This window comes from Prunus persica, chromosome G2, assembly GCF_000346465.2.
Source record: "Prunus persica cultivar Lovell chromosome G2, Prunus_persica_NCBIv2, whole genome shotgun sequence".
NCBI classification, from domain to species: domain Eukaryota; kingdom Viridiplantae; phylum Streptophyta; class Magnoliopsida; order Rosales; family Rosaceae; genus Prunus; species Prunus persica.
In genome coordinates this window covers 28,410,754-28,433,128 of record NC_034010.1, presented here as the reverse complement: position 1 = coordinate 28,433,128, position 22,375 = coordinate 28,410,754, and the positions used below count along the sequence as shown (strand labels likewise).

General features: G+C 37.1%; 4 protein-coding genes across 8 annotated transcripts; all 4 read right to left on the bottom strand.

The window, feature by feature from the left end:
* Nucleotides 3,819-6,077, bottom strand: LOC18784653 (protein DETOXIFICATION 49). The gene has a single exon (XM_007220593.2). It carries the CDS (start codon nucleotides 5,843-5,845, stop codon nucleotides 4,175-4,177), a length of 1,671 nt encoding a protein of 556 aa, XP_007220655.1. The 5' UTR covers nucleotides 5,846-6,077; the 3' UTR covers nucleotides 3,819-4,174.
* Nucleotides 10,297-14,704, bottom strand: LOC18786330 (serine/arginine-rich splicing factor RS40). 5 transcript variants are annotated; one of them, XM_020557115.1, is made up of 6 exons: nucleotides 14,599-14,704; nucleotides 13,666-13,774; nucleotides 11,978-12,099; nucleotides 11,646-11,881; nucleotides 10,791-11,513; nucleotides 10,297-10,677 (listed from the first exon to the last, which is right to left on the bottom strand). In XM_020557115.1, the coding sequence occupies exons 2-6, from the start codon at nucleotides 13,769-13,771 to the stop codon at nucleotides 10,653-10,655; spliced, it is 1,212 nt and encodes a 403-aa protein (XP_020412704.1). In that variant the 5' UTR covers nucleotides 13,772-13,774; nucleotides 14,599-14,704; the 3' UTR covers nucleotides 10,297-10,652. The 5 variants fall into 5 exon arrangements, with proteins under 5 accessions (XP_020412704.1, XP_020412706.1, XP_020412705.1 ...); XM_020557117.1 differs by having other exon boundaries at nucleotides 11,987-12,099; XM_020557116.1 differs by lacking the exon at nucleotides 14,599-14,704 and adding an exon at nucleotides 14,403-14,581.
* Nucleotides 15,341-15,960, bottom strand: LOC18787277 (LOB domain-containing protein 24). Its single transcript, XM_007219719.2, has 2 exons — nucleotides 15,808-15,960; nucleotides 15,341-15,592 (listed from the first exon to the last, which is right to left on the bottom strand). The coding sequence occupies exons 1-2, from the start codon at nucleotides 15,958-15,960 to the stop codon at nucleotides 15,341-15,343; spliced, it is 405 nt and encodes a 134-aa protein (XP_007219781.2).
* LOC18786941 (two-component response regulator ARR1) lies at nucleotides 16,676-21,262 on the bottom strand. Its single transcript, XM_007220676.2, has 8 exons — nucleotides 21,112-21,262; nucleotides 19,999-20,151; nucleotides 19,515-19,910; nucleotides 19,295-19,371; nucleotides 17,387-18,688; nucleotides 17,099-17,248; nucleotides 16,846-16,950; nucleotides 16,676-16,723 (listed from the first exon to the last, which is right to left on the bottom strand). The coding sequence occupies exons 1-8, from the start codon at nucleotides 21,260-21,262 to the stop codon at nucleotides 16,676-16,678; spliced, it is 2,382 nt and encodes a 793-aa protein (XP_007220738.2).

Sequence of the window (22,375 nt, the reverse complement as noted above, 5' to 3'; positions counted from 1 at the left end):
CAAATATGCAATTTACCTAGCCAGATATAATAATTTTCCTAAGGAAAATCAAATGTTACTTTCATAAACGTCAGCTTTTACTTTTTTTTTGAAATTTTAAATTCCGATGACAAATATCACAACTGGGGTAAGTTCAGTTCATTTGGTTTTTTCTATTTTAAAATTTTATTTCTTTTCTTGTTTGCTCAAACTCCGCCAATGTACGTAGGTTGATGAGTACGAATGCACAATGTTTTACCTTTTCAAATATTACCTACAGACTTGTCCCATAATTTGAATCACGAATTAATGGAGAATGACATGGACCATTCTGAAATTTAATTATAAGCTTCTGAGTCACACACACATATCTGATCGCACTCGAGATAGAGATAGCACTTTCCTTTTTTTTCTTTTTTCTTTTTTTCGTGCTTGATTTATTGATTATGGTTCTGTTTTATTTTAGTATAAAACAATGCATATATTTAGGATTTACCTGGGAAGTGGCAAACTGATTGTACTTTCTCCATAATCCTGAAATTAGCGTTTTCAAATCGAGTCTTGTTATATTAAAATTAATACTTGTACGTACATTCATATAAAATTGAGTAGGAATATTTCTGCAATGTATGTAGATGTAGCTAGCAAGAAGATGCATGGTGATTATAAACAGCATCACCAATAGATTGTTTGGATTGAGCTGGGCCAGCTTGTCAGCATATATATATAATTATTCTTCGTTTTATATTTTTCTGAAAATCTGCCTTACTAATTAAGCACATGCATGCATGCTTATGTTCCACTCTGTTCATGAATCATGACATGTGACCATTGCCTAATTCTCATGAATTTATAATTAATTTATTATTGGCATGGAAAAATAAGTTGATTGCCCGTACTTTATGATTGCGTTAATATTGCATTATTATTGAACAACTATCATCTGTTAATTAGGACAACCCAAATGATGTCAGGATCGACGTCAGTCTTGGATTCATGTACAAGGCTTCTCAATTAATTATATATGTACTTGACTTGATCTTCCTTAAGCTTAAAATTAAGGAGATTTTTAACCGGACGAGGTTAAAGGAGCTAAGTAATCACAATCAGAATGAGCACATTAGATTTTTGGATTGTCATTATTACTCTTAATTAACAATCAGGGCGGCAGGCACAGCAGCCAGTAAACTCTTAATTAACATTTCGGCAGGCATATATTCGTTTGGTCATTTTCTATTCTCTTAATAATAATATAGTTTCAAGTAATTAATGAAAGAATATTCAGAATTATATTTAAAAGATGTGCATGCAGTCACTAAGCTTCAGCCACGCCTAGTAATAAAAATGCCATTATTTTAAAATAAGATTCTTTTGACTCTCAAGTAGAATTATTTTAGGCCATGCAAATATAAGATATAAATTGTGCCGGCCTAATTAAATTGTTCATAAGATAAGATATAATTAAGTCCCACAAGCCATGCAAATATATATATATATATATATATATATATAATTTGATATTCCAATGGCCTTAACCACCACAGCATGCAGATCATCATGCATGCAATCAGTAATGTTAAATTATAGGATACTTGTTGCATTTCCACGCCTGCGCAGAGCCGCACTGTCCATTGTCTTTCATAAGCTGTCTTTCATGCAATCTCTACCCTTACGCCATAGACAATGCCCTTCACCTTCGTGGCTTTTAAGAGCTGCATGCGTGTCCCTCATGGCCAAAGATGGTCCCACAACTTAATTGAAGTTATGCATACAAATAGTGTAAAGGGTTCTTCTTCAAGTTTAGACAAAATTCCTTCATCAGTAGAGACCCATGGATGTAGACTAAAGCAATCTTGAAATGAATACACATGTTGCAATTTCAATGACTGAAAAGATTTTCTCTTATAAAAATATCAATTCTCTATACAGACAAGTTGTAGAATAAGAAAAATGAGGTCAACCATCATCTTCTTGATGCAGGGCAGGGGCAGGGCCTCCCTCCCTCCCTCCAGCTGTGCATCTACAACTAGTGTCTTATGTATTTGGTGGCATCCTGGCACATTTATCTGCATGGGGATCATCTCTATGCATGATTCATTTGACCAACCAACAAGGCAACTAAAGTATTGCCAACTTAATTCAAGACTTCAACGCTTGAGTCAACCACGTAATTCAAGCACTTGTGTCCTTTGCCATTTTAATTAATTTTCCAGGAGTAAAGGCCACTCCAGCAATTCAAACTCCTAAATGAATAATTTGTTTATAATTAACCACTAATTATGTACGTATATACATTTGTATCTAGCTAGTTAGGTGGCTAGTTACGAGGTTTGACAGAGTGCCCGTGCCGGCTTATTCTCGATTAAGCATTGCATAAGCAAGAACTTGTAGTTAAGTTAAGGACTTCAAATATATTCATCTTTTTAGTTGGATGCATGCATCCTAATTCCAAAATATTTTAAAGAAACTCAAGTCACAATTTTATACGCGTTTTCAACTCATTTAGGGCATGTTATTGAGAGTGTTTCTAAAAAAGCTAAAAGCGCTTCCTGATAATTAATGGCACTTCTGACAACATTTGGAAGAAAAACTTAGAAATGCTTTCTAAAAATGCAGTCCTAAACGAACCCTTATTTTAATAACAACTGTTTTTATTCATAGATTATTTTGACCTTATTCCCCTCCAAAATCTGATGAGTTTCATTTTGATGCTGATCTGTTGTTGCAACAAAATATATGCTCTACTTATACTTAATTAATAGTTAAGCGGGAGTTAAAAGTCAATGGCCAAAGAATCGAAACCAAAAGTCAAAACAAGCACCATTATATTTTTGTAACCCAAAGGAAAGTCAAACTCAGTTGTCGTTATTAGCTGCTCAGCTCCATGTAGAATAACTTTCTTTTGAATAATTTTTACGGGTTCAATCAAACATATAGAATAATAAGTGGAATATAAACCTAAAGAAATTAAAGAAAAACAAACCAAATCTATGATGATAACCTTTTCTATGAGTGTGATGGGAATATTTTGGAGGTAATTAATTTAAAATATTAACCTTTACTTGTTGCTCATGTGATAATGTGCTCATCATGATGATGAATTAAGCTAATAAGAAATAATGGGATATGATTCCCTGCAGTTTCCAATTTCCAATTCTGATTTCTGAAATCTCTTGTAACAAAGCAATGCATGCAGCCCGCAGCAGATGATATATATATATATATATATATATAGAGAGAGAGAGAGAGAGAGAGAGAGAGCTAGCTTGGAAATTATAGGAATTATTAGGTCATGTCAGGCTCAGAGTCTTGAAACTGACTGCCTAAAAGGAGTGAAATTGGCTGGTGGTTTAGGGATCATTTTACGCAAGTTGAGGTGCAAGTTGCAGTTTTTTATGTGGTGTGAGTGTATGCTCTTTAATTAGAATTAGTCTTTTTGTTTCAATTCAACAGTATTAGTAAGATTCCCAATTTCAGCAGCAGGACTCTCCTTACTTTATACTCAATTAATTGCATTGCATGTGATCATTCATAATCAACTCACTAATCACTCATTAACTGATGACTAACACATCACCATGTTGCCCAAAAACGTGCATATATAAGACCAGGTCTTGAACTTGCAGTTGCAGCCAGCCGTCGTAGCTACTTTGGTCCGGCCAATCAATGCACTCACTCAAATTTCAGTAAGTACTATTGAATATCATGATAATGTGAATTAGACTCACCCTTTTAAAATGATTTTAGTTTTTTCTTTTCTGTTTTTGCGGGGTTTGGTAACCTTAACATGGATCTTTGAAACAATAGTTAATTAGCAAATCAAGAAAAAACAAATTTAAGGAAATTTTTGGGTCTGGTAAATAAATCTTGTTTCAATTTATCTTTGTATCCGAGTACAAAATACAGAGAAAGGGTTGGGATTGTCTGTTCCTGACCACGTTGTAATTTTGCTACTTCCTGTGAAATTCAGCATCGTACAACAGATTTTGCAGTTGAATTTCAGTGGAAGTGTGAAAAAAAAAACTCCTGGAAAGACAGTCCTGCCAATAGAAATATCCTCCCAAATCCAAAAAAGAAAAAAACTAACTCTTCTTCGTCTACATGCACATTGCACCCACCCACTACTGTACAGCTTAGGACAAAACCCAAAGAAACAAAAAAATCAAAGACAAAAAAGAGGTGATTAAAAACTAAACTAAACATGTGAGTTATTATTAGTATTATTATTAGCGTAATCTAAACAATCTTCCTTGATTTTAGCTTTGCTTGGCTTGTCTTCCTCAACCTCTTCGCTGTCATCAACCACCTCCTCAGCCCCGGTCAGCTGTTTGGCTTTCTGAGCTTCAAACTCCCAATCTGTAACACCTAAAACCACCAGCATGGTCAGAGCACAGCATCCCTGTGCAGCCAACAGGCCTAGCCACAGCCCCTGAAAATCCAACTCAAGAACGAAACCCAACCCCACAGCCACTGGCATTCCCACGAGGTAAAAGCACCCCAAGTTTATGTTTGCTCCAACTTTAGGCCTCGCTGTGCCTCTCAGAACTCCACACCCTGTTGTTTGTGGGCAATTTCCAAGCTCGCAGAGACCAATTATAGGCAAAACCATTGATGTTAATTTTATTATCTCCTTGTCCTGTGTGAACATGCTTGCCCAAATGTTCCTCACCATGACTGCAAAGATCAGAGCTGCAAGGCCTAGCATGAAGCTGCAACACAGGCCTACAATGGCTGCAATCCTTGCTTTTTTCGGTTGGTTTGCGCCTATTTCGTTGCCAACCCTTGTGGACACACTGAAGCTTAGGGACGAGGGGAATATGTAGATCAGAGAAGTGGTTTGGATCAAAATGCCCATTGAAGCAACAGTGGCTCTTGGGTTTAACAGCAAACCACAGAGCAAAATCATGATCTCATACCACCACCATTCTAGGCACACAGAAATGCAGCTTGGCACTGCCAAATTGAGAAGAGTCTTCCATTCTCTGAAGCAGTCCATTGAAATCCCTCCCCAGGTTTTCTTGTGGACCCCAGAGATAATGATGTAGATGATTAAAGAAGCTACGAGATTGAAGTTAGACCAAACCCCACTTAGAGCCACACCTCTGATGCCTAAATTGAGGTACGAGACAAGAAAGTAATTGATGGGAATGTGAAGGATGATTGCTAAAGTGGCACAAAATGTTAGAGGCAGGGTAATGGATTGAGTTCTGAGGTAAATTCTCAAAGGGTGCAGTAAACACTGAGCAAGAAGGTCAGGGAGAGAACAGAGGAGGTAAAGTTGAGCTTCAGAGGCAATTGCTTCATCTTGGCCACAAAGGAGGAGGAGTTTCTTCATGTTTAGCCAGAGAAGAGAAATGGGTAAGGATGTAAATATTAGAAGAAGTACTGTTCTCTGCAAAGAGAGGCCAAGCAGAGTATGCCTTTTGGCACCAAAAGCTTGACCACAAATGGGTTCCATTCCCATGGCGAGGCCAGAGAGAATCGAGTAACCGGTGATGTTAGCAAAGCCGACGGCGAGGGACCCGCCGGCTAAAGCGAGCTCGCCGAGGCGGCCGAGGAAGAGCATGGAGATCATTGACCTGGAGTAAAGTAAAAGGCCGGTGAGTATCATGGGAAAAGCTATGCTGGCTATGGAATTGGCTTCTTTTAGAGCCAAGGAGAAATGGGATTTTTGGTGGGGTTTGTGTGTTTGGTGGTGTGCGTTTAGTTGTAGCTTCTTCTGTATTTGTTCTGGTTCGGATGTTGTGCTTTTGGAGATCAATGGGGTAGTGAGCGTTTTGGGCTCTTCTGAGTCTTTAATGGAGACAAGGTGAGGGTGGTCTGAATTGCCATTGCAGCAGGGAGAAGGAGATGTCAGCTTGCACATTATTATATGCGCTTAAGGATCAATCAACTGTAAGTTAATTTGTACAGGGAGGGAGGGGGAAGAGAGAGAGAGAGAGAGAGAGAGAGAGAGAGAGAGAGTTGAGATTGTTGGGATCTTATAAGTGGAGGGGTTTTTATAGGGGGTTTATGGGGCTTAGAATTTAGTGGAAACTTTTTTTGGAGGGACTATAGAGTCTTTGTGATGACCGGCCAGCAAAACCTAGTGAGAGATGGGTGTAAAATCCACTTTCAATTCTCAAGAACTAAGATTTAGTTTAATTTTGTTTCTTCTTCTAAACTTATCCCCAAACCTTAAATTAAAGAAAGCCCCGAGACAGAAGAGAAGACGGATATACAGATTAACAACCGGATTAATATAATAAAGACAGTCAATGTTCATAACGTTTTCGGTTAAGAGGCCATAATATACAGAGGCTAGGACAAAATTTGCTGTTTGGAGTGTCTAGGCCAGTTATACATGGACTCAACTTTTTCAATCCTTCCAAAAGCCCATCCATTTGGGCCCACCCCACCCCACCCCACCTATGCCGTGTCTTTGATACAAAGAAATTTTCAATAACATTTAACTTCGAGCCAGACAGAGAAGAGAAGAGAAAGATTAATTTAAAATATGAGATACCCTTTGCAAATGCCAGCCTTAGACAACTTGTTTGCTTCATGGATATTACACAAACGGCTCAAAGCTTTTAATTTTTTGTTTATTTCAACAGTTTGTGGCTTGTGGATAGGTCCAAAGAAAAGAAAAGAAGCCGTCATTAAATCGTTCTTCTTGTTCATGATCGCATGCATTGTAATTTGCCTTCAATCAATTTAAATTCAACCATGTTTCAACTGTAGCAGGCATATGTTTCAAGGGCGGGCGGCACAAGTACTTGGGTCTCCTACGGAACCTTTTCCATTCAAAACTTGCCAATTTTGGGCATCATATCTTGAGAGTAGGAGACAAGTCTTTTGGGTTCAACTCTCTCAACTCCAAGGGCACCATTTGGTTCAAGTTCCATAGGCCGTAGGCCATTGCCCAACAGGGAAGCTCTCTGAATGAGAAAAACTTAATTGTAATGTGCTATTTCTAATCAATAATACTATAACACGTGGAAAAGTTATTCTATATATCATTACATTATTGAGAAAGGACCCGTTGCATTGAAGTGTTTCTCCTCTAGATGATGGGAACTCTCACTTGTAAATCAATTTGGAAAGGAAAAGGTCAACTTTTGTTGGGATTTTTCCTTTGAATGTGCCCCTTTAAAAAAAAATTATTCTTCTTCTAGTAAGCCGTTGAAAGTCCTGTTGCTTCAAGTCACAGCTCATTTGAGTGAAACATTGCCAAGTGGATGGCAGCCATGGTTCCAAGACTCCCACACGGATGAGTGGGTTGGTCTCCTTACTGGTTTTAGCTCTCTTCCCACCCGTATCAAAAGGTCATAACCCATAAGTAAGCCCATGGTAAGGCGCAAAGACTCATTCTGAGTCAAATTATTTTGGACAAAGACAACGATTTAGTCACAAAAACGTGTAGAAAATTCTACACAAAAAAGAAGTCTGCATGCTTTGATATTTTGGTTCACAATTGTGCTTTGACCCAACAATTCGACTACTCCTTCCTGCCTTTTGGACTATTCGATTATAACTTGAGCAAATTGCCCATCCAAACTCATTTGTAGTTATTTGGAGAACCTTTTTTTGTCATTTTTATGAGTCCAACTTTCGGTGGAACCTTCGACATGAGTGTGAAGGTTCACAAGATACCCTAAAATGAGAACCAAGAAAAGACGCTACGCAGATCAAATTAAAATGAGACATATAAAAACAAATATTAAAAATATTTATTTAAAAAAAAAAAAAAAAGTATGCAAAAGCCAAAGTTGGGAGAAAAGAAAAGAAAGAAAAAGAACAGCCGACTAGATAGTATTTAGATGTTGCAAAAAGAGTCGCAATCAACCCAACCGTGTGAATATATGCCTAAAGAAGAAGCGAATGTCATGTTAGCTTTGTACTCTTAACGATTGGGAGAAAAACAATCTCTTCCAATAGGAAGTTTTATTTTTCTTTCTTTTTTGTTGATACAAGCGATATGAAAGAGGTGAATTTGAACCTATGACTTTGAGTGCATGGATAAGTGTTCTTAACCACTTGAACTACACTATTTAAAAACTGCTTTAGTCTTGACTGATCAAACTCATCACGATAGGAAATTTTTCATTGCGAAACTCATAAAGCAATTTTATGTTGATAATTAAGGCTAAGATCCAGCACCGACTAAATCTCTAATGTGGGCTGAAAGTGAGATACAAAGTTATACAGAACATAATGAATCTTTGCCGACAATTAACATGCATGCCACAAAATTCTTCGGCATGCAATAAAAGCATTTGGACTATGTTGTAGGTGCAACTTAGAACTCAAACTCACCCCCCTCCCTCCGCCAAAGAAAAAGTTCAAAATCACAAATTGGACTGAAGTTGGGATTTGGCTTGAAATTTCTAACTTCTTATAATCTGTGTTGACAATGAAGAGACTTTTTTACAACTTTATTGTTTATTATATACCAATTAAGCACATGCATACATACATGTACATGATGACTCAAAGTTAGTTGTGTTTCTTTTACTTTTGACTAGTTGGTTCACGTAGCCAGATTATCAATCACAATCAAACAATTCCAAGACAATATATACCACAAAGGATCCTTATTGCATAAATAAAAGATGAAAACAACATAAAACTAACAAGTTACAGAAAGTTCAGACATTGATACTAATGACCAAGTTTCAAACTTGGTTCTTGGCTGATCTCAACAGAATCTAAAGAAATCTGCAATAGTGAACTCAGTCCTTTGTAATCAGCTGTAATCTTGGCTTTCTTTTTCTTTGAAAAGAAAACAGGTACAAAACAAAAGGAGAAAAAAGTTAAGGAAACCTAGTTAATTTGGCTTTACAAAGCTGTACGTATTTAGACCAATACTTTGAAAACAAAAAAGCTCTTGTACAAACCGCTACTCCCTTTTAACGATAATGTCCTAGTCTTGTCCTTCCATCTAAAATGTCGAAAAAGTTACATGTAAATATATATATATATATATACACACACACATAGTTCCAAACGAGATGATAAGCTTAAGGGGTGGGGGGTCACGAGTCATTATTACCATATATAATCCACCCGTTCACATTCTAATCCCAACCCAAAAAACGAATTAAGGATCCAAATTCAATGAGTCTTTATTGTAGTCAAGAAGATTTTGATTAGGATGTAATTATATGTTGAACATTGATTGGTCAATGAATTAGGGATATTATCTAAGATCAACTTCTTAAAGTTTCAGTCCCAACCCATAGATCAGTTCAAAACTAAACTTGATGGGTGCTAGCTCTTCTTAACTAAGAAAGCACTTTTGAGAGAAGCATATTAAAATTCCTTTTTTTGACTTCGTCTTCTCCCTAAAAGCCATTGTTGATGTCACCTTGTTGCATATTGTCTACTTCGCCGAAAGCCATTCCCATTTGGTTGGTAGTGTGGGAAGAGACAGAAACAGGGTTTGAACTTTGAATTAGAGATTAGTGAGGGATTAATTAGCTTCATGTTCACACATGTATATTCAAGTGTGGAAAACAATTTACACGTGTCAGCCCTCCATACACGTCATATTCTATGTTATCCGAATGTTTTACGCGTCAAAAATGGTCTTTTGCTTTGTCATATTCACATAGTGATCGGCTGATATATGGACAGTGTAAGTGTGGTAACCAGAATGATATGAAATTTAGCACGAGACCAAAACAAAAGCCGACAGTTAACTGAGATTCCAATTCCACTTGGATCATCAAGTTTGCCCACGAAAAGATGGGATAACTGTCCCCATCTTACCACTTGTGGTGTGTTGCTTTTGAACGGTCGGGAAAATATTAGGCAGTGAGCATTTCAGAAAACCCAAATTTTGGTCTCAGAAAAACTGCGTTCAATCAAAGCCATTGGATTGGACTTTACGGTGTTTATGCCGAAAGACCTAATTTATGTATATGGATTCGTTATTGTCAAATATAATCATCGAATTGATTCATCATCGCAACACATGCCTTAAGTCATTTTCTGTGAAACTCCATCGACAATCATGGGGCTCTTTCTTTTGGGTAACCAGTAGCTTATTTATTTATTTATTTTGTTAATTAAAAAAAATACTAACAACAGCTCAACCTACAAGCTCAAATGACGTCTCTTTTCGGTTTTTTTTATTTTTTTTATTTATTTAAAATTTTAAAATGACACATCTCTCTTCCCTTGATAAAAACCGATAAAAAGGAACAAAACAAACACGGGCACGGCGCATTTGTATATTCAAACACGGACATGAACATTGAGCCATGCCAGCATTGAGCCCTTGACAAATCAACAACACAGGAAACAAAAATGCCACACAGCTGTAAGCAGACGGAAATCAAGGCCGGCCAAGAAATTTAGACATAAATCAAAGACCAATTGAGGTATTTCCAAGCACAAAATAAGCTGCCTTACGAACGGAACAATCAAGAAATTGAAATTGTAAACAACAACTTGGGGGGCCAAATTCTGTATCAAGTTGCTTGTTCAATAGCAATAATAAGTTCCATAAAGTTTTGGGTAGAAACCACTGCAGACAAGTATCTCTAAAAGCTACAACTCAGAAATAAGGCTACAAGAAACTACATAAGCTGTATTACGATTCGACTCTACAGAGGGAGTTTTCAAGGGAACCACAAACTGCAGCATCTCACAACCAGACAGATCCAAACCACTGATCAAGATCATCATCATTCCTCAGCTGGTGGTGAACGGCTGCAGTGAACAACAAAAAGACATGTGTTAACAACAAAAGACAAGACTACATTTATTTACAAGTATGAATAACACAATTAATAATAATCCAGGCGAGTCATCCAAATTCAAACCTGCTATATCTCTCCTGCATGGGGCTTTCAGGCCCACCATAGTTAGGGCTGTCCCCCCTAGCTTCAGGCACAGAATTGGGGCTTGGACCGTGACCATGTTCAGGGCTGACCCTCTCTCTTTCATAAGGACTGCTGCTGGGGCCCCGACCATTTTCAGGACTACTCCTATCTCTCTTATATGGACTCTGGATGGCGCCATTTTCAGGACTGGCCCTATCTCTCTTATATGGACTCTCGATGGCACCATTTTCAGGACTGTCCCTGTCTCTCTTATATGGACTACGGATGGGAGCATGGCCATTGTCAGCCCCAGGCCTCTCTCTTCCATAAGGACTACGGCTACGATCACGGATACGGTCTGCACTCACCCTCTCTTTCCGGGGACTGCGACTAGAGACCCGGCCATGATCAGATCTCTCCCTTCGATAGGGACTTGGGCTGCGGCCTCGGCCATAGTCTGGACTTACTCTCTCCCTTCGATAAGGACTTGGGCCACGGCCATAATCAGGACTACCCCTCTCTCTGCGGTAGGGACCAGGGCTAGGGCCACGGCCATAATCAGGGCTACCCCTCTCTCTTTTGTAGGGACTTGGGGATCTTCTTCTATCACGGCCTCTGTCTAGTGACCTATCACGACTTCTCCTATCAGGACTAAAGCCGTCTCTTCTTTCATCATCATCACGAACTGCATACTCCACTGATATAACTCGATCCATCAGCTTGCTGCAAAAACACATTATCAGCCAATAACAAAATGACACACAAAATTTAAAAAATCTAGCACAATGCTTGCTCAGAGAGAGAGAGAGAGAGAGAGAGAGAGAGAGAGAGAGAGAGAGAGAGAGAGATATCCACCTCATGTTCGTAGCTTCCAATGCCCTAGTAGCATCTTCTTGTGACTCATACTGAACAAATGCGAAATTTCTTCTGATCCTAACACTCACAATTTTCCCATATGGATCAAAGTGCCTCTCCAAATCCTTGGTCCTAGTGTGATACGGATCAAAATTAATAACAAACAAGGTCTTTGAAGGTCTTGTATTAGTCGAAGATCTTCTTGAAGCACCCGGTCTTCTAGTACCACGTTCATGCTGCAATACAAACACAGAAGTGCTAAAACCTGTACACTCTGGGAAAAAAAACCTGACAAACAGTAACAAAGCAAAATAAGGATAGAAATTGCCTACATTTGCTACCTTCGTCCATTCAACACGAAGCCTGCGTCCTTTTCTACCAAATTCTTTCCGATCAAGTCCCCGAATAGCATACTCAGCATCTCTCTCATCTTCCATGTAGATAAAAGCAAACCCTGTAAAAAACGTAAAGTAAATATTCTGAATAGATTGAAAACAAATTCCATGTGTTTTTACCAAACAAAGGTAAGCATTCCCTGCATAAGGATTCTTCAATAAGAGGCGGCATTCCTCCGTTCAGCAATGTACAAACCACCTAAAATTCTATCCTAATTAAACAGTTTGGCAACCTCCGGGAAATCTACAAACTAAGTGACCAGTAAAATTAGTAACAGACCTTGTATTATGAACTAAGTGATGTCAAGGGACAACAATCCAAAAGTGGATGTCTCATGGTGGGTCAATGTAAAGATAGTGCCTTCTCCATCTAATCTGCTGCCTCTGCCATGGGATTGGGCAGTGTTTCAATCTTGAAACATGTCTGAAATTGAGGGCTGGGCGAAAGTCATGAGGAATGAAAGGCAATTGTGACTGTGGAAAATGTGGGATGGCGGTAGTGCAATGGCAGATCAGAGTGACTCTTCTTGAAAACAAGAAGAGGAAGCTCGTCACAGGCAAGACAAGGAATTCTGAAGAGCCCATCCACTAGCCTGGAAGAGAATGGATATCCCAAGATAATCCTGCGTCAAAGAAAATGTTGAGTATGGGGGTTTATGCGTCAAAATATACATGCTTTTTTTTCTTAAACGTATCCGGAACCCCCACAGGAACTCAACAAAGGAAGACTGCTGTCACTGAGAGATTTCTGGATGATTCTTCAATGTGATTGCCGATGAAACAACGTATAGGAAATGCCACCACTACAGATGCAGACGTGCCGTAGTTGAATTGCCTTTTCTGCTGTAAGGCCCAGTGCATTCTCACAGGGTATAATAATTTTTATGTGATTGTTATTACAAATTTAAAATCAATGCAAATTACATGCACATATGCACAAATTTTAATCTCCTGTTCTGGTCATGAACAGAGTCTCCGGACAGATTATTAAATAACTCTACACTAAGTTCCTTCAAGGTAGCAAACTCAAAACTGCGTGAGAAAGGAATGCTAGATTGCGGCAGCTAGTTCATGTTTATAATAATTTCTGTTAGTTCAACAAACGAACTATAAATCATTTATTTTACCAAAGCAAATGCAATGAAATACAAAATGATGACTAAATGCACTAAAATCACTTTAATACCAAATATTACCACACACAAGCTGTGAACTGTGTAGTCAGTTTTCAGGTGTTTAAGTAATTTAGTGAATTCAGTCACAAATTTGTATTCCCACATAATTGGTTCGGCAAAAAAAATTATTTATAACTCTTTTGGGATCAAAATTAGAGAATGAATTCTAATGAAACATTTGAGTTGGTCTCTTCCAGGTTTGTCATGCTTTACCCTATGAGAAGTTTTTTGGAGGGAGTAAGATGGGGGTGGCATTGGGTAGATGTGCTGCAATGGCTATTTGATTGAGAGATAGTATGTTTGAAGATATTTGGGGAGAAGAGATGGATAACTAGTGTCATTGGGGAAACAAGCACAACATAGAGATGAGGAAGGTTAACGCAATAATAAGCTTCATACAGATACAACAATAGAAATGCAATCAAAACAAGGTGAGCAAAAATAACTCACCAGACTTCATATCCACTCTGTCAACTTTCCCATATCTACCGAAAAGCCGCTCCAATTCATTTTGTCGAGCATCATATTCAAAATTCCCACAAAAAATGGGCCTCATTTTCTGGCACAAGTGAGAATAAGCTATTAGTAAACATGCAAAATAATATTTCACACTGTCCAAATAAGAATGATAGAACAAATATGTTTAAAATGCAATAAGTACCAACTAACAATCCAACATCACCAAATTCTCACATTTACAAAAACAACGAGCATTCCAGTTTGGAAAACACCACTGAACACTAAACATTCTTCAGAAGCAAAAACAACAAGGCGCTTACATTCAAAGTAACTAAGTTACGTTCATAGGCAAAACTCACAAAAAGCTCGGGTCTTTTGTCATACAAGGAGCATTAATCTCAAACCATTATATTCAACCAGAAACTAAGACCTAGAAATCACAAGTAATATCAACTATTACTGAAAAAAAAAAGGTGCAATTCAGCTATGCATTTCACTAAAACCAGAAGTTCAGACCTAATTTAGCTAAAGAAAAAAAATCGGCTATGCATTTCACGAAAACAAGATCTCCAATTCAAATTTAGCGAAAAAAGAATACAAAAATAAAATTGATAACCAAAAGAATTTCCAATTGGTGAAATACCGCTAAATAGACAACAAATTTATAAATTAATAAAGGAAAAGAAACCAGAAAACAAAGACCAAAGTCGCAGAGCAGTCAGATCTACCGCTATAGAAACCCTAAATGTCAGATCCCCATTCGGTTGCCGAGAAACGGTAGCTAATAAAAAAATTGGGAAACAGCAACGCAAGAAGTAACCAGATCACAATTTTCGTTTCTTTCGAATTTTCTCGGGAACCAAGCTGAAACCTATGAAGCTTTTAGATAGGAAAACGATGATCAGGTTTCAGAATGTTTCTTACCTTCTCTTTCACAGACGACGATTTAAAAGCAACGGAGCCTCGAACCCTAGCGATGTGAGGGAAGTGGGTGATGTTTCTTTGATTTGACCGAACCGAAGCCCTCGTGAGTGTAATAAATAGTACAGGAAAATAACGTTTTGGATATTGTTGAAAAGGACCCTGTATTTTAGTATATTTATACAAATGGTCCTTTCTTATTGATCGAGTCATTTGGATAAATAATAAAATAAGGGGAAAATAAGATATTTTTATCATCTGAACCCACCACGTGCGCAGTGTCGGTTTGCCAAAAATATCTTTGCCGGTTACAAGTCTGGGCTGAACATGACGGCCCAGTTTGGACTAGGAATCTTGGGTTCATTACTATTGGCCCACTAGTTTGGGTTGATTGAGTTTCTGGACCCTCACTTCATAATTTGAAAAGTACTTTAAAAAATCAGAAATTATACGTCTAAAAATATGTGCAAGGAGTTTGTTGTTCGAGTGGTTAAAAATATGTACTTTTTTACCTGAGGTCTTAGGTTTGATTCTTCTCCCTCCCCCAATATTGTTGGAGTGTTTGTACAGATAATTGACTTTTACCTTGTCTCTTTATGTATTACTCCAGCAACATCATACACAAATAAACTCTTAACAATATATATATTTTTTTTTCATACAAAAATCAAATCAAGTAAACCAAGGAGCTTCAGAGGAAGAACCAAATTGGGTGTCCCCAACATTGATTTGGTCCGGCGAGAAATTAAAGTTGGGTTGAACTTGTAATTGGTAATGAGGTTGAGGTTGAGGTTGTTGTAGTCCTTCCTTGTCCACCACTAGAGCTAATGAAGGCAATCTCAGCTCGTGTTTTAGCTAGTTGGCATTCTGCCTTGTTTATTTCTTGATGTAATTGTGAAATAGTCTTAACACAACCATACACACAATCTTGTGTTCTACATTCAGCTTCATAACACAAAGTATCGGCTGCTTCACCTCTCAAATGGTGTGGTAGTTGCTGAAGAAGAGTCATAAGTAGGGAAGAAATCATAGTTAGAGATGATATAAATACAAAATAAATTTCTCACAAGTTGGTAATTAAGGAAGAATGTATCGATCTAATACACGATATAGTTACATATAATAAAGATTTTGTCTAGTGACACTCAATCTTCACGAATCGAAAAGTGTCGTGAAAAAATCATTTGAACCTTTAATTTGTAGGATTATTACCTGGAGCATTTTGGCAACATTGCTGGCACCATAGATTCTATGAACAGAGGCAAATCTTTCAGGATTATTGGGAGGAAAATAGGGAAAGAATATGCAATCTGAAGGACATCTCCTTCTCAGATACTTGCAAGCTGCACAACGACCAGAGATCATGATCCAAAATCTCACCAAAATAGATTTTCTCAATCGTTTTGGAAGAAGAAATCTTAGAAAAGATTTGATTTGTGGTGTCTAAATCTTTTTGGAAGAAGAAATCTATTTGTATTGGGGCCATGCGTTTAGCTTTGGAAAGGATTTTCTCCAACGGCTAGTTTTTTATTATCAAATTGAAGAAGATTGAGGAAATTTGATTGGGATGGTAATAGAATGGTAGACTTTTAATTAGCGTTTGGTTTCTCATTTTAGATTTTTTTGCTTATCACAAGATTTCCATTCGAAAGCTTTGGTATTGAACATTCCCATTATATATTTTTGGGAAGCTAACGGTGCAAGAGTTGACTAAATCTGATTTGTTTTAATTGTTCTGAAGAACTGATGCAAGGCCTTACTCAATGGTGTTTGGTGCAGGCCCTGCCCAGGCCCAAATTAATGTGTGTGTGAGAGAGAGAGAGAGAGAGAGAGAGAGAGAGCAAACATGTACATGTCAAATTATAATGTCTTAGAAGGAAGGAAACCATATCAAAAAGTCTCAAATTTGCAAAAGACAAACTAGCAAGATAGCCAAAGTTATGTACCAATATTAGTGTCTACTACTATAGCTAACAAGTAATCTATCTAATCTAAATCCAATCAAACTAAGTTAAGAAACTTTTCAAAGGACTGGATTCGGATCGATCCTTGCTCGGCTTTTGACTGCTTTCAATACAAATTACATATCAGCATCCAATATGGCATTTAAGAAATCATCGTCACAATCCTGCAAGAATTTAAGTAAAACAAAATGAGTACGTCATTAGCAAAAATCATCAAAGAGCCATTTCATATATCATATAAGTGCGTGGTTGCTACAAATGACTATAAATAGAATTGTTGAGTTACCTGAAAAGGGTGCTCTGGATCAAATAATATGCTGTAGTCCTCTGAGTCAAAGACGTTGCCACCGAATTCGGGGTTGACTACTTGTTGATCACCACCCTCCTGCTGCTGCACACAGTCACACATTTGCCAGTAATTAGTATTATGATAATATAATATGTGTCTGTGAGAGAGAGAGAAAGAGAGAGAGAGAGAGAGAGAGAGAGAGAGAGAGAGAGAGAGAGAGAGAGATAAAGTATGCAATCAGTAGGCATGCCTGGTTCCAAGATTGTTCATTAGCTGCATTATCTTCGACATGGTAAGAGTCAGGGTTTGGAACTTGGTCGGCAGAAGGGTCCGGCACTTCAACTTGATATAAGAAACTAGCAAAGTCGGGAGGAAGTTGATCTTGATCTCCATCTTGTTGCTGCACACATTGAAATAAACAATTCTGTGGGGGAACACACAGAGAGAGAGAGAGAGAGAGAGCAACATATATAGCTGAAATAATATATATTAACTAGGATGAAAGGAAAATCATTAATTTCTGGTTTATTATATGCACCTCAAAAGGAGGAGGAGAAGGTTCATAGTTGTTCTGCTGATCCATAAACAGATTACTGAGCATCAAGGCATCAATGTCACCGACCAATTCTTGTTCATGAGAAATATTGTTGTTGTTGATCAAGGTAGGAGGAGCATCTGTAGTAATAGTATTATCCATGACACCACTATGGGAATTTTCAACATTTCCTCCCCCAACATTCATATTTGTCAGACCACATTGGTCATTAATATTCCCTGCGGGCGGTGGCAGCACTGGAACATTTTGTTGCTGATCATCACCATTGTTCTTAAGCAAACTTGGTGGAAATTGGTATGCAGAACTAGCACTAATCTCAAACCCAGCAGAAGAAGACATCGACGATGAAGAAGCTCCCAATTGAGCCATGTAACCAGAATTAAAAATCCCATTATTGTTCCCAATTGATGCACCAGTGAGACTCACATTTGGATATCCAACACCAATATTAATATCGTTAGTAATATTATTGAGCATACCAGCTGGTTGACTACCCATTAATCCCACTAGCTCTCTGCCACTGCTGCTCATAATCTGGGATACGGCAAAGTTACTAACCAGCTGATGACTGGAGTTTGGCACCCGCTGGTTCACATTGTTAACATTAGACCCCATGTTCTCGAAGCTTGAAGACAATGGAGTATAACTTGAACTGTTCTGGTTTCCTGATGTAGCAAAGTTGTAGCTGAATGGGTTATTGGTGAAAGTGAAAACTCCATTCTGCCTTGGCTGACTTTGTTGTGGGTATACTTGCATCAAACTGTTTGTACCAATATTATTGTTCATTAGGCCAAAGGACATACCTCCATTGCCAAAAGTGTTCATCAATTGTTGCACCCCAAAAGCTGCCGTGCGGCGGTTTGCTTGGCAAAGTAGCTGATCCCCATTACCATTACCAAGCATTGGTTGCTGGCACAGAATGTTAGCTTGATTATTGCTCAATAGACGTGACTGGCCGGAACCGATAAGTTGAGGGAAGGATCTGCTGCTGTTGCTGCTTGAAGATTGATGGTAATTGGGGAATTGGATGGAGCCAAGGTTATTGGAAGCAGCAGCAGTGAGAGCTAGGGTGCTTCCATTTCCAGCTGATGGTTGAAATGTAGAGGCAATTGATGTTCCCATTTGCTGTGGGTTGAGGAGTTGTGAATAATATTGGTCTCGTTGGACATTGTTGAAGACTAGTGCTGGATGGCCAAATGCAAAGCTTGACCTGAACACCCTCTCGGACAAGCACTTGGATAGCCTGGCTTTCTCCGCAACTCGTTTCAAGAAGATACGATACTTCTGCAAATTCATGCAAACCATCGTTAACAAGATGATCATCAAGGTTAAAAAGAAAAAAAAAAAAAGGTTTTTAGTACATACATATAATATAGTTTTCAAAAAACACTAGAATAATCATTAATATTACCATATATTTAGCTACAAAAAGATGTGTCTTCATATAAAACTAGCCCTTGGCACATGCTCACGCATGTGCCAATTGGTTTTCTTTTTTATTTTTTATTTTATTTTTAATATAATAAAAAATAATATGAGTAGTTATGTTCCATAAAAGTAGGACATATTAACTGATTTTGTTTTTAATTTTAATTTTTTTAATATGAAAAAATATGAATTTATCATATCATTCTTATTTAATTAATAATTTCAATTCTTAATGTTTACATTAACCAATGATATTTTCGGGTATTTTGAATGTTTCATCATTCTCTGTTTTTTGCTTTTTATATATAGATAACGTTTTCTTTCTTTGCATGGAATGTGATCAAGTGATGAATCGTTGCTAACAAGAACTTAATATTTTTAAAAATTCCTAATAAAAAAAATCACATAAAATTAGATAATAATAAGTAATTCTAATAGATTAATTGAATAACAACTACAAACCTGCAAATGACTAGCTACATTTTCTCTAGTTAAGCCTGGCACATTCATGAACTCGAGAATCCTCTTTGGCACAGCCTCTGCATGAACCCAAAAGGAAAAGGAGAAAAAAGGCATACAAATGTTATCAGATTAAATATTTACAATGTAAGCTATACGTATAAACACATATAATTCGAAAGGAAAGAAAAGATGAGATAATTGGAAATAAGCAGTCGCATACTGTCCAAGCCAATGTGTCTGATGGCCAGCAGAAACTGATTGTGAAGTGAATTTGTCCACACCACTTTTGGCTTCTTTGGGGCAACCATACGCTCTTCATTATCATCTTCCCTGTGCCTCTTACGTGCCCTTTTGACCTTGGCCTCGGCCTTTTTATCCTGTTTTTCTTCGTCAGTATCGGAAGATGTCTCAGAACTTCCATCCTCGACCTCACCAGGTGCTTCTCCTGGAGCACTTTCTATTTCCTCTATGGTAACCGATTTACCCTTTTTAGCAGCAACAGCATACTGCCACACATTCTTTATGTCATCTTTGCTCACAGGCTTTACTATATAGTACACAACTCCACCCTCTAAACTCTTTAGTATCACACTCTCTTTGTCATCTGCGGACATCACTGCGTTGAGAAAATTAAACAAAGTTAGTTTTATTAAGGATATGTGTGAGATTAGTTTATTTAATTACTACTTAAAATTAACACTCACTAATAACAGGTAGCTTAAATTCTTCATGGACATGCTTTTGCAATTCAAACCCATTCATCTGAGGCATATGAAGATCTGTAACAACTAGATCAAATATGCCTTTCCTCGCTCGAAGGGTAGCCAAAGCATCGATAGGGTTTCTAACCGAGACAACTGAAAATCAACAACCGAATGTAATTAGTGTAGTATATATGTAGTTGAATAAAGGAATTAATTAAATCTTGGAAAATTAATGAACGATGTAGTAAAACATTTAACGTTCTTATATGTATACATATATATATATATATATATATATAACATGGATTAATGAAATCACATTTGGACCCTCACAAACACACACACACATATATGCATGAATCAAGGATTTACTCTAAGACCTTATATATAATATATACCTAATGAAGGAGTGGAAATAAAAAAAATAAAAAAATTTGCTACCCTTTGATTTCAAATAGGGAAACCAATATACCCAACAAAGGAGTAAAATTGTGACTTATAAGGGCCGTTTCTTATTATAAAAGAAATTCAGAAATAAAGCTACGCTTATTTGCCAAGGAAATCAATAATCATCACCATATACAAGATATAATAAAATTGTCTAATTGGATGCACATTCATCCCCTTTTGTTTGAGTCGGGAAAGTTACACACACAAAAACCTTAATCGCATATCACATATATTTAGTTTTCTCATCAACCATTCTTACAGAAAAAAGCTGCAGAAAAAGTCCAAAGAATTCTCTTGGATCCATCGAAACAAAAGAAAACCTGATCTAATTTACCTAGTACAGGATGAGATCTAGATCTACTGAAAGGGAAAAGGTTGGATTTAAAAAACAAATAACAAAATTAAAAAAACATAACTGAGACTTCAATTTATGTAAGGAATAAGAAAACAAGCGCAACTTAAATTCTCACTTATAGTGAAAAAGACATGCAAAAAGTCTTAGAAAAAACTCCATGTAATTCCACTCTTGTAATGCAAAGAAATTGACTAATAAAAATGAAACTTGTCGTGGAATTGAGCAACAAACGTAAATGCATAGAAAGTCTTGTCATAATCCTAACCATACACACGAGATCTAAAAAGGACATGCACGAATCTATATACCTTGGTAACTCCATGTTTTAAGCATTGCTGAAACTATAGCTAGAGTGGTTGCATCGTCGTCCACAACCAAGATATTGATCATATCTACGAAAGAGGGTTTGGTATTTGCAGAAGATTGCCTAAACTCAGACCTCTCTGTAGCCGCATCCATGGCTAGGAATGAATGAAGTGTCTTGAAGCACACTGAGAGGGGGTATATATAATACCAGATGCTTCTGGGTTAAGTCAGCAGTGACATCAAATGAAGATGCAACATGTGTAAGAAAAAGGCTTATAATTTAAAGAGAAAGGGAGCTTGTCTTTATCCAAATTCCCTCTCTCGCTATTTCTCAGACAATTGCATGCAGTGCAGAAATGTGAGTTACAAAGATGACATACATGCATCGCCCCCTTATTTCACACTAATTAATGGAAATATCTAGAGTGAAATAGACATTTATTTTGTTTTACCAAACATGGGAGGTTCTAATTACATAGAGTTCTTAGTGAAGAGGATTTCACAATCTTTCAATTTAATAGCATGCCACGGAAGTTTGTCTTCCAATTTGGACTATAATTTCGAGTTTTCAAACGGAATGAATATCATTTTATTTGCAATTCAAATTTTAAAAAATTGTCTCGTGTTCGAGAGAGTATTTAATTCGTTTAGTTAATTTAAGATGCTTCATACACTTATGCAGTTAACATATATGTTTGTTAGTTTCAACTTCTACAACATTTGAATGCTCCAATTTATAGTCAGACAAGTTACTTGTCACATATTGAATTAATATGTGTATATGTTCTATTACATTTCTAGTGGCTAGCCAATTTATATCAAACTTGATAGCTTCTCCTTAAGTTATTCTTTTTTTCTCATCTCTAGATTGTGTTTAAGAATGTAGAGTGGCTAGGCTTTAGGGGTTTGTATTGAAGATTTACTAGTTGAAGTTTAATTGAAGAATTATTTCGATCACATAATTAATGAAATGTAGAATGTCTTAAAACAACTGCTCAACAAACTAACAACTTAACCAGAAACTGTTTATTAAACTAACTATTAATGCCCTAACGATTAACTGATCAAACGAATAACTGTTTGTTAATCTAACGATTAACGGCCAATCATTTGTTTGATATGAATGTGCTAGCATCAGTCACCACGTGTTGATAGAAACCGAAACTGTTCAAGAACTACCAAATGCATTTTATTTTGGAAAAAGAATTCCTTCAAGTGTTATTATGTTGATTGCTTGACAAAAGGAAGGAAAATATAAGGGTTAGG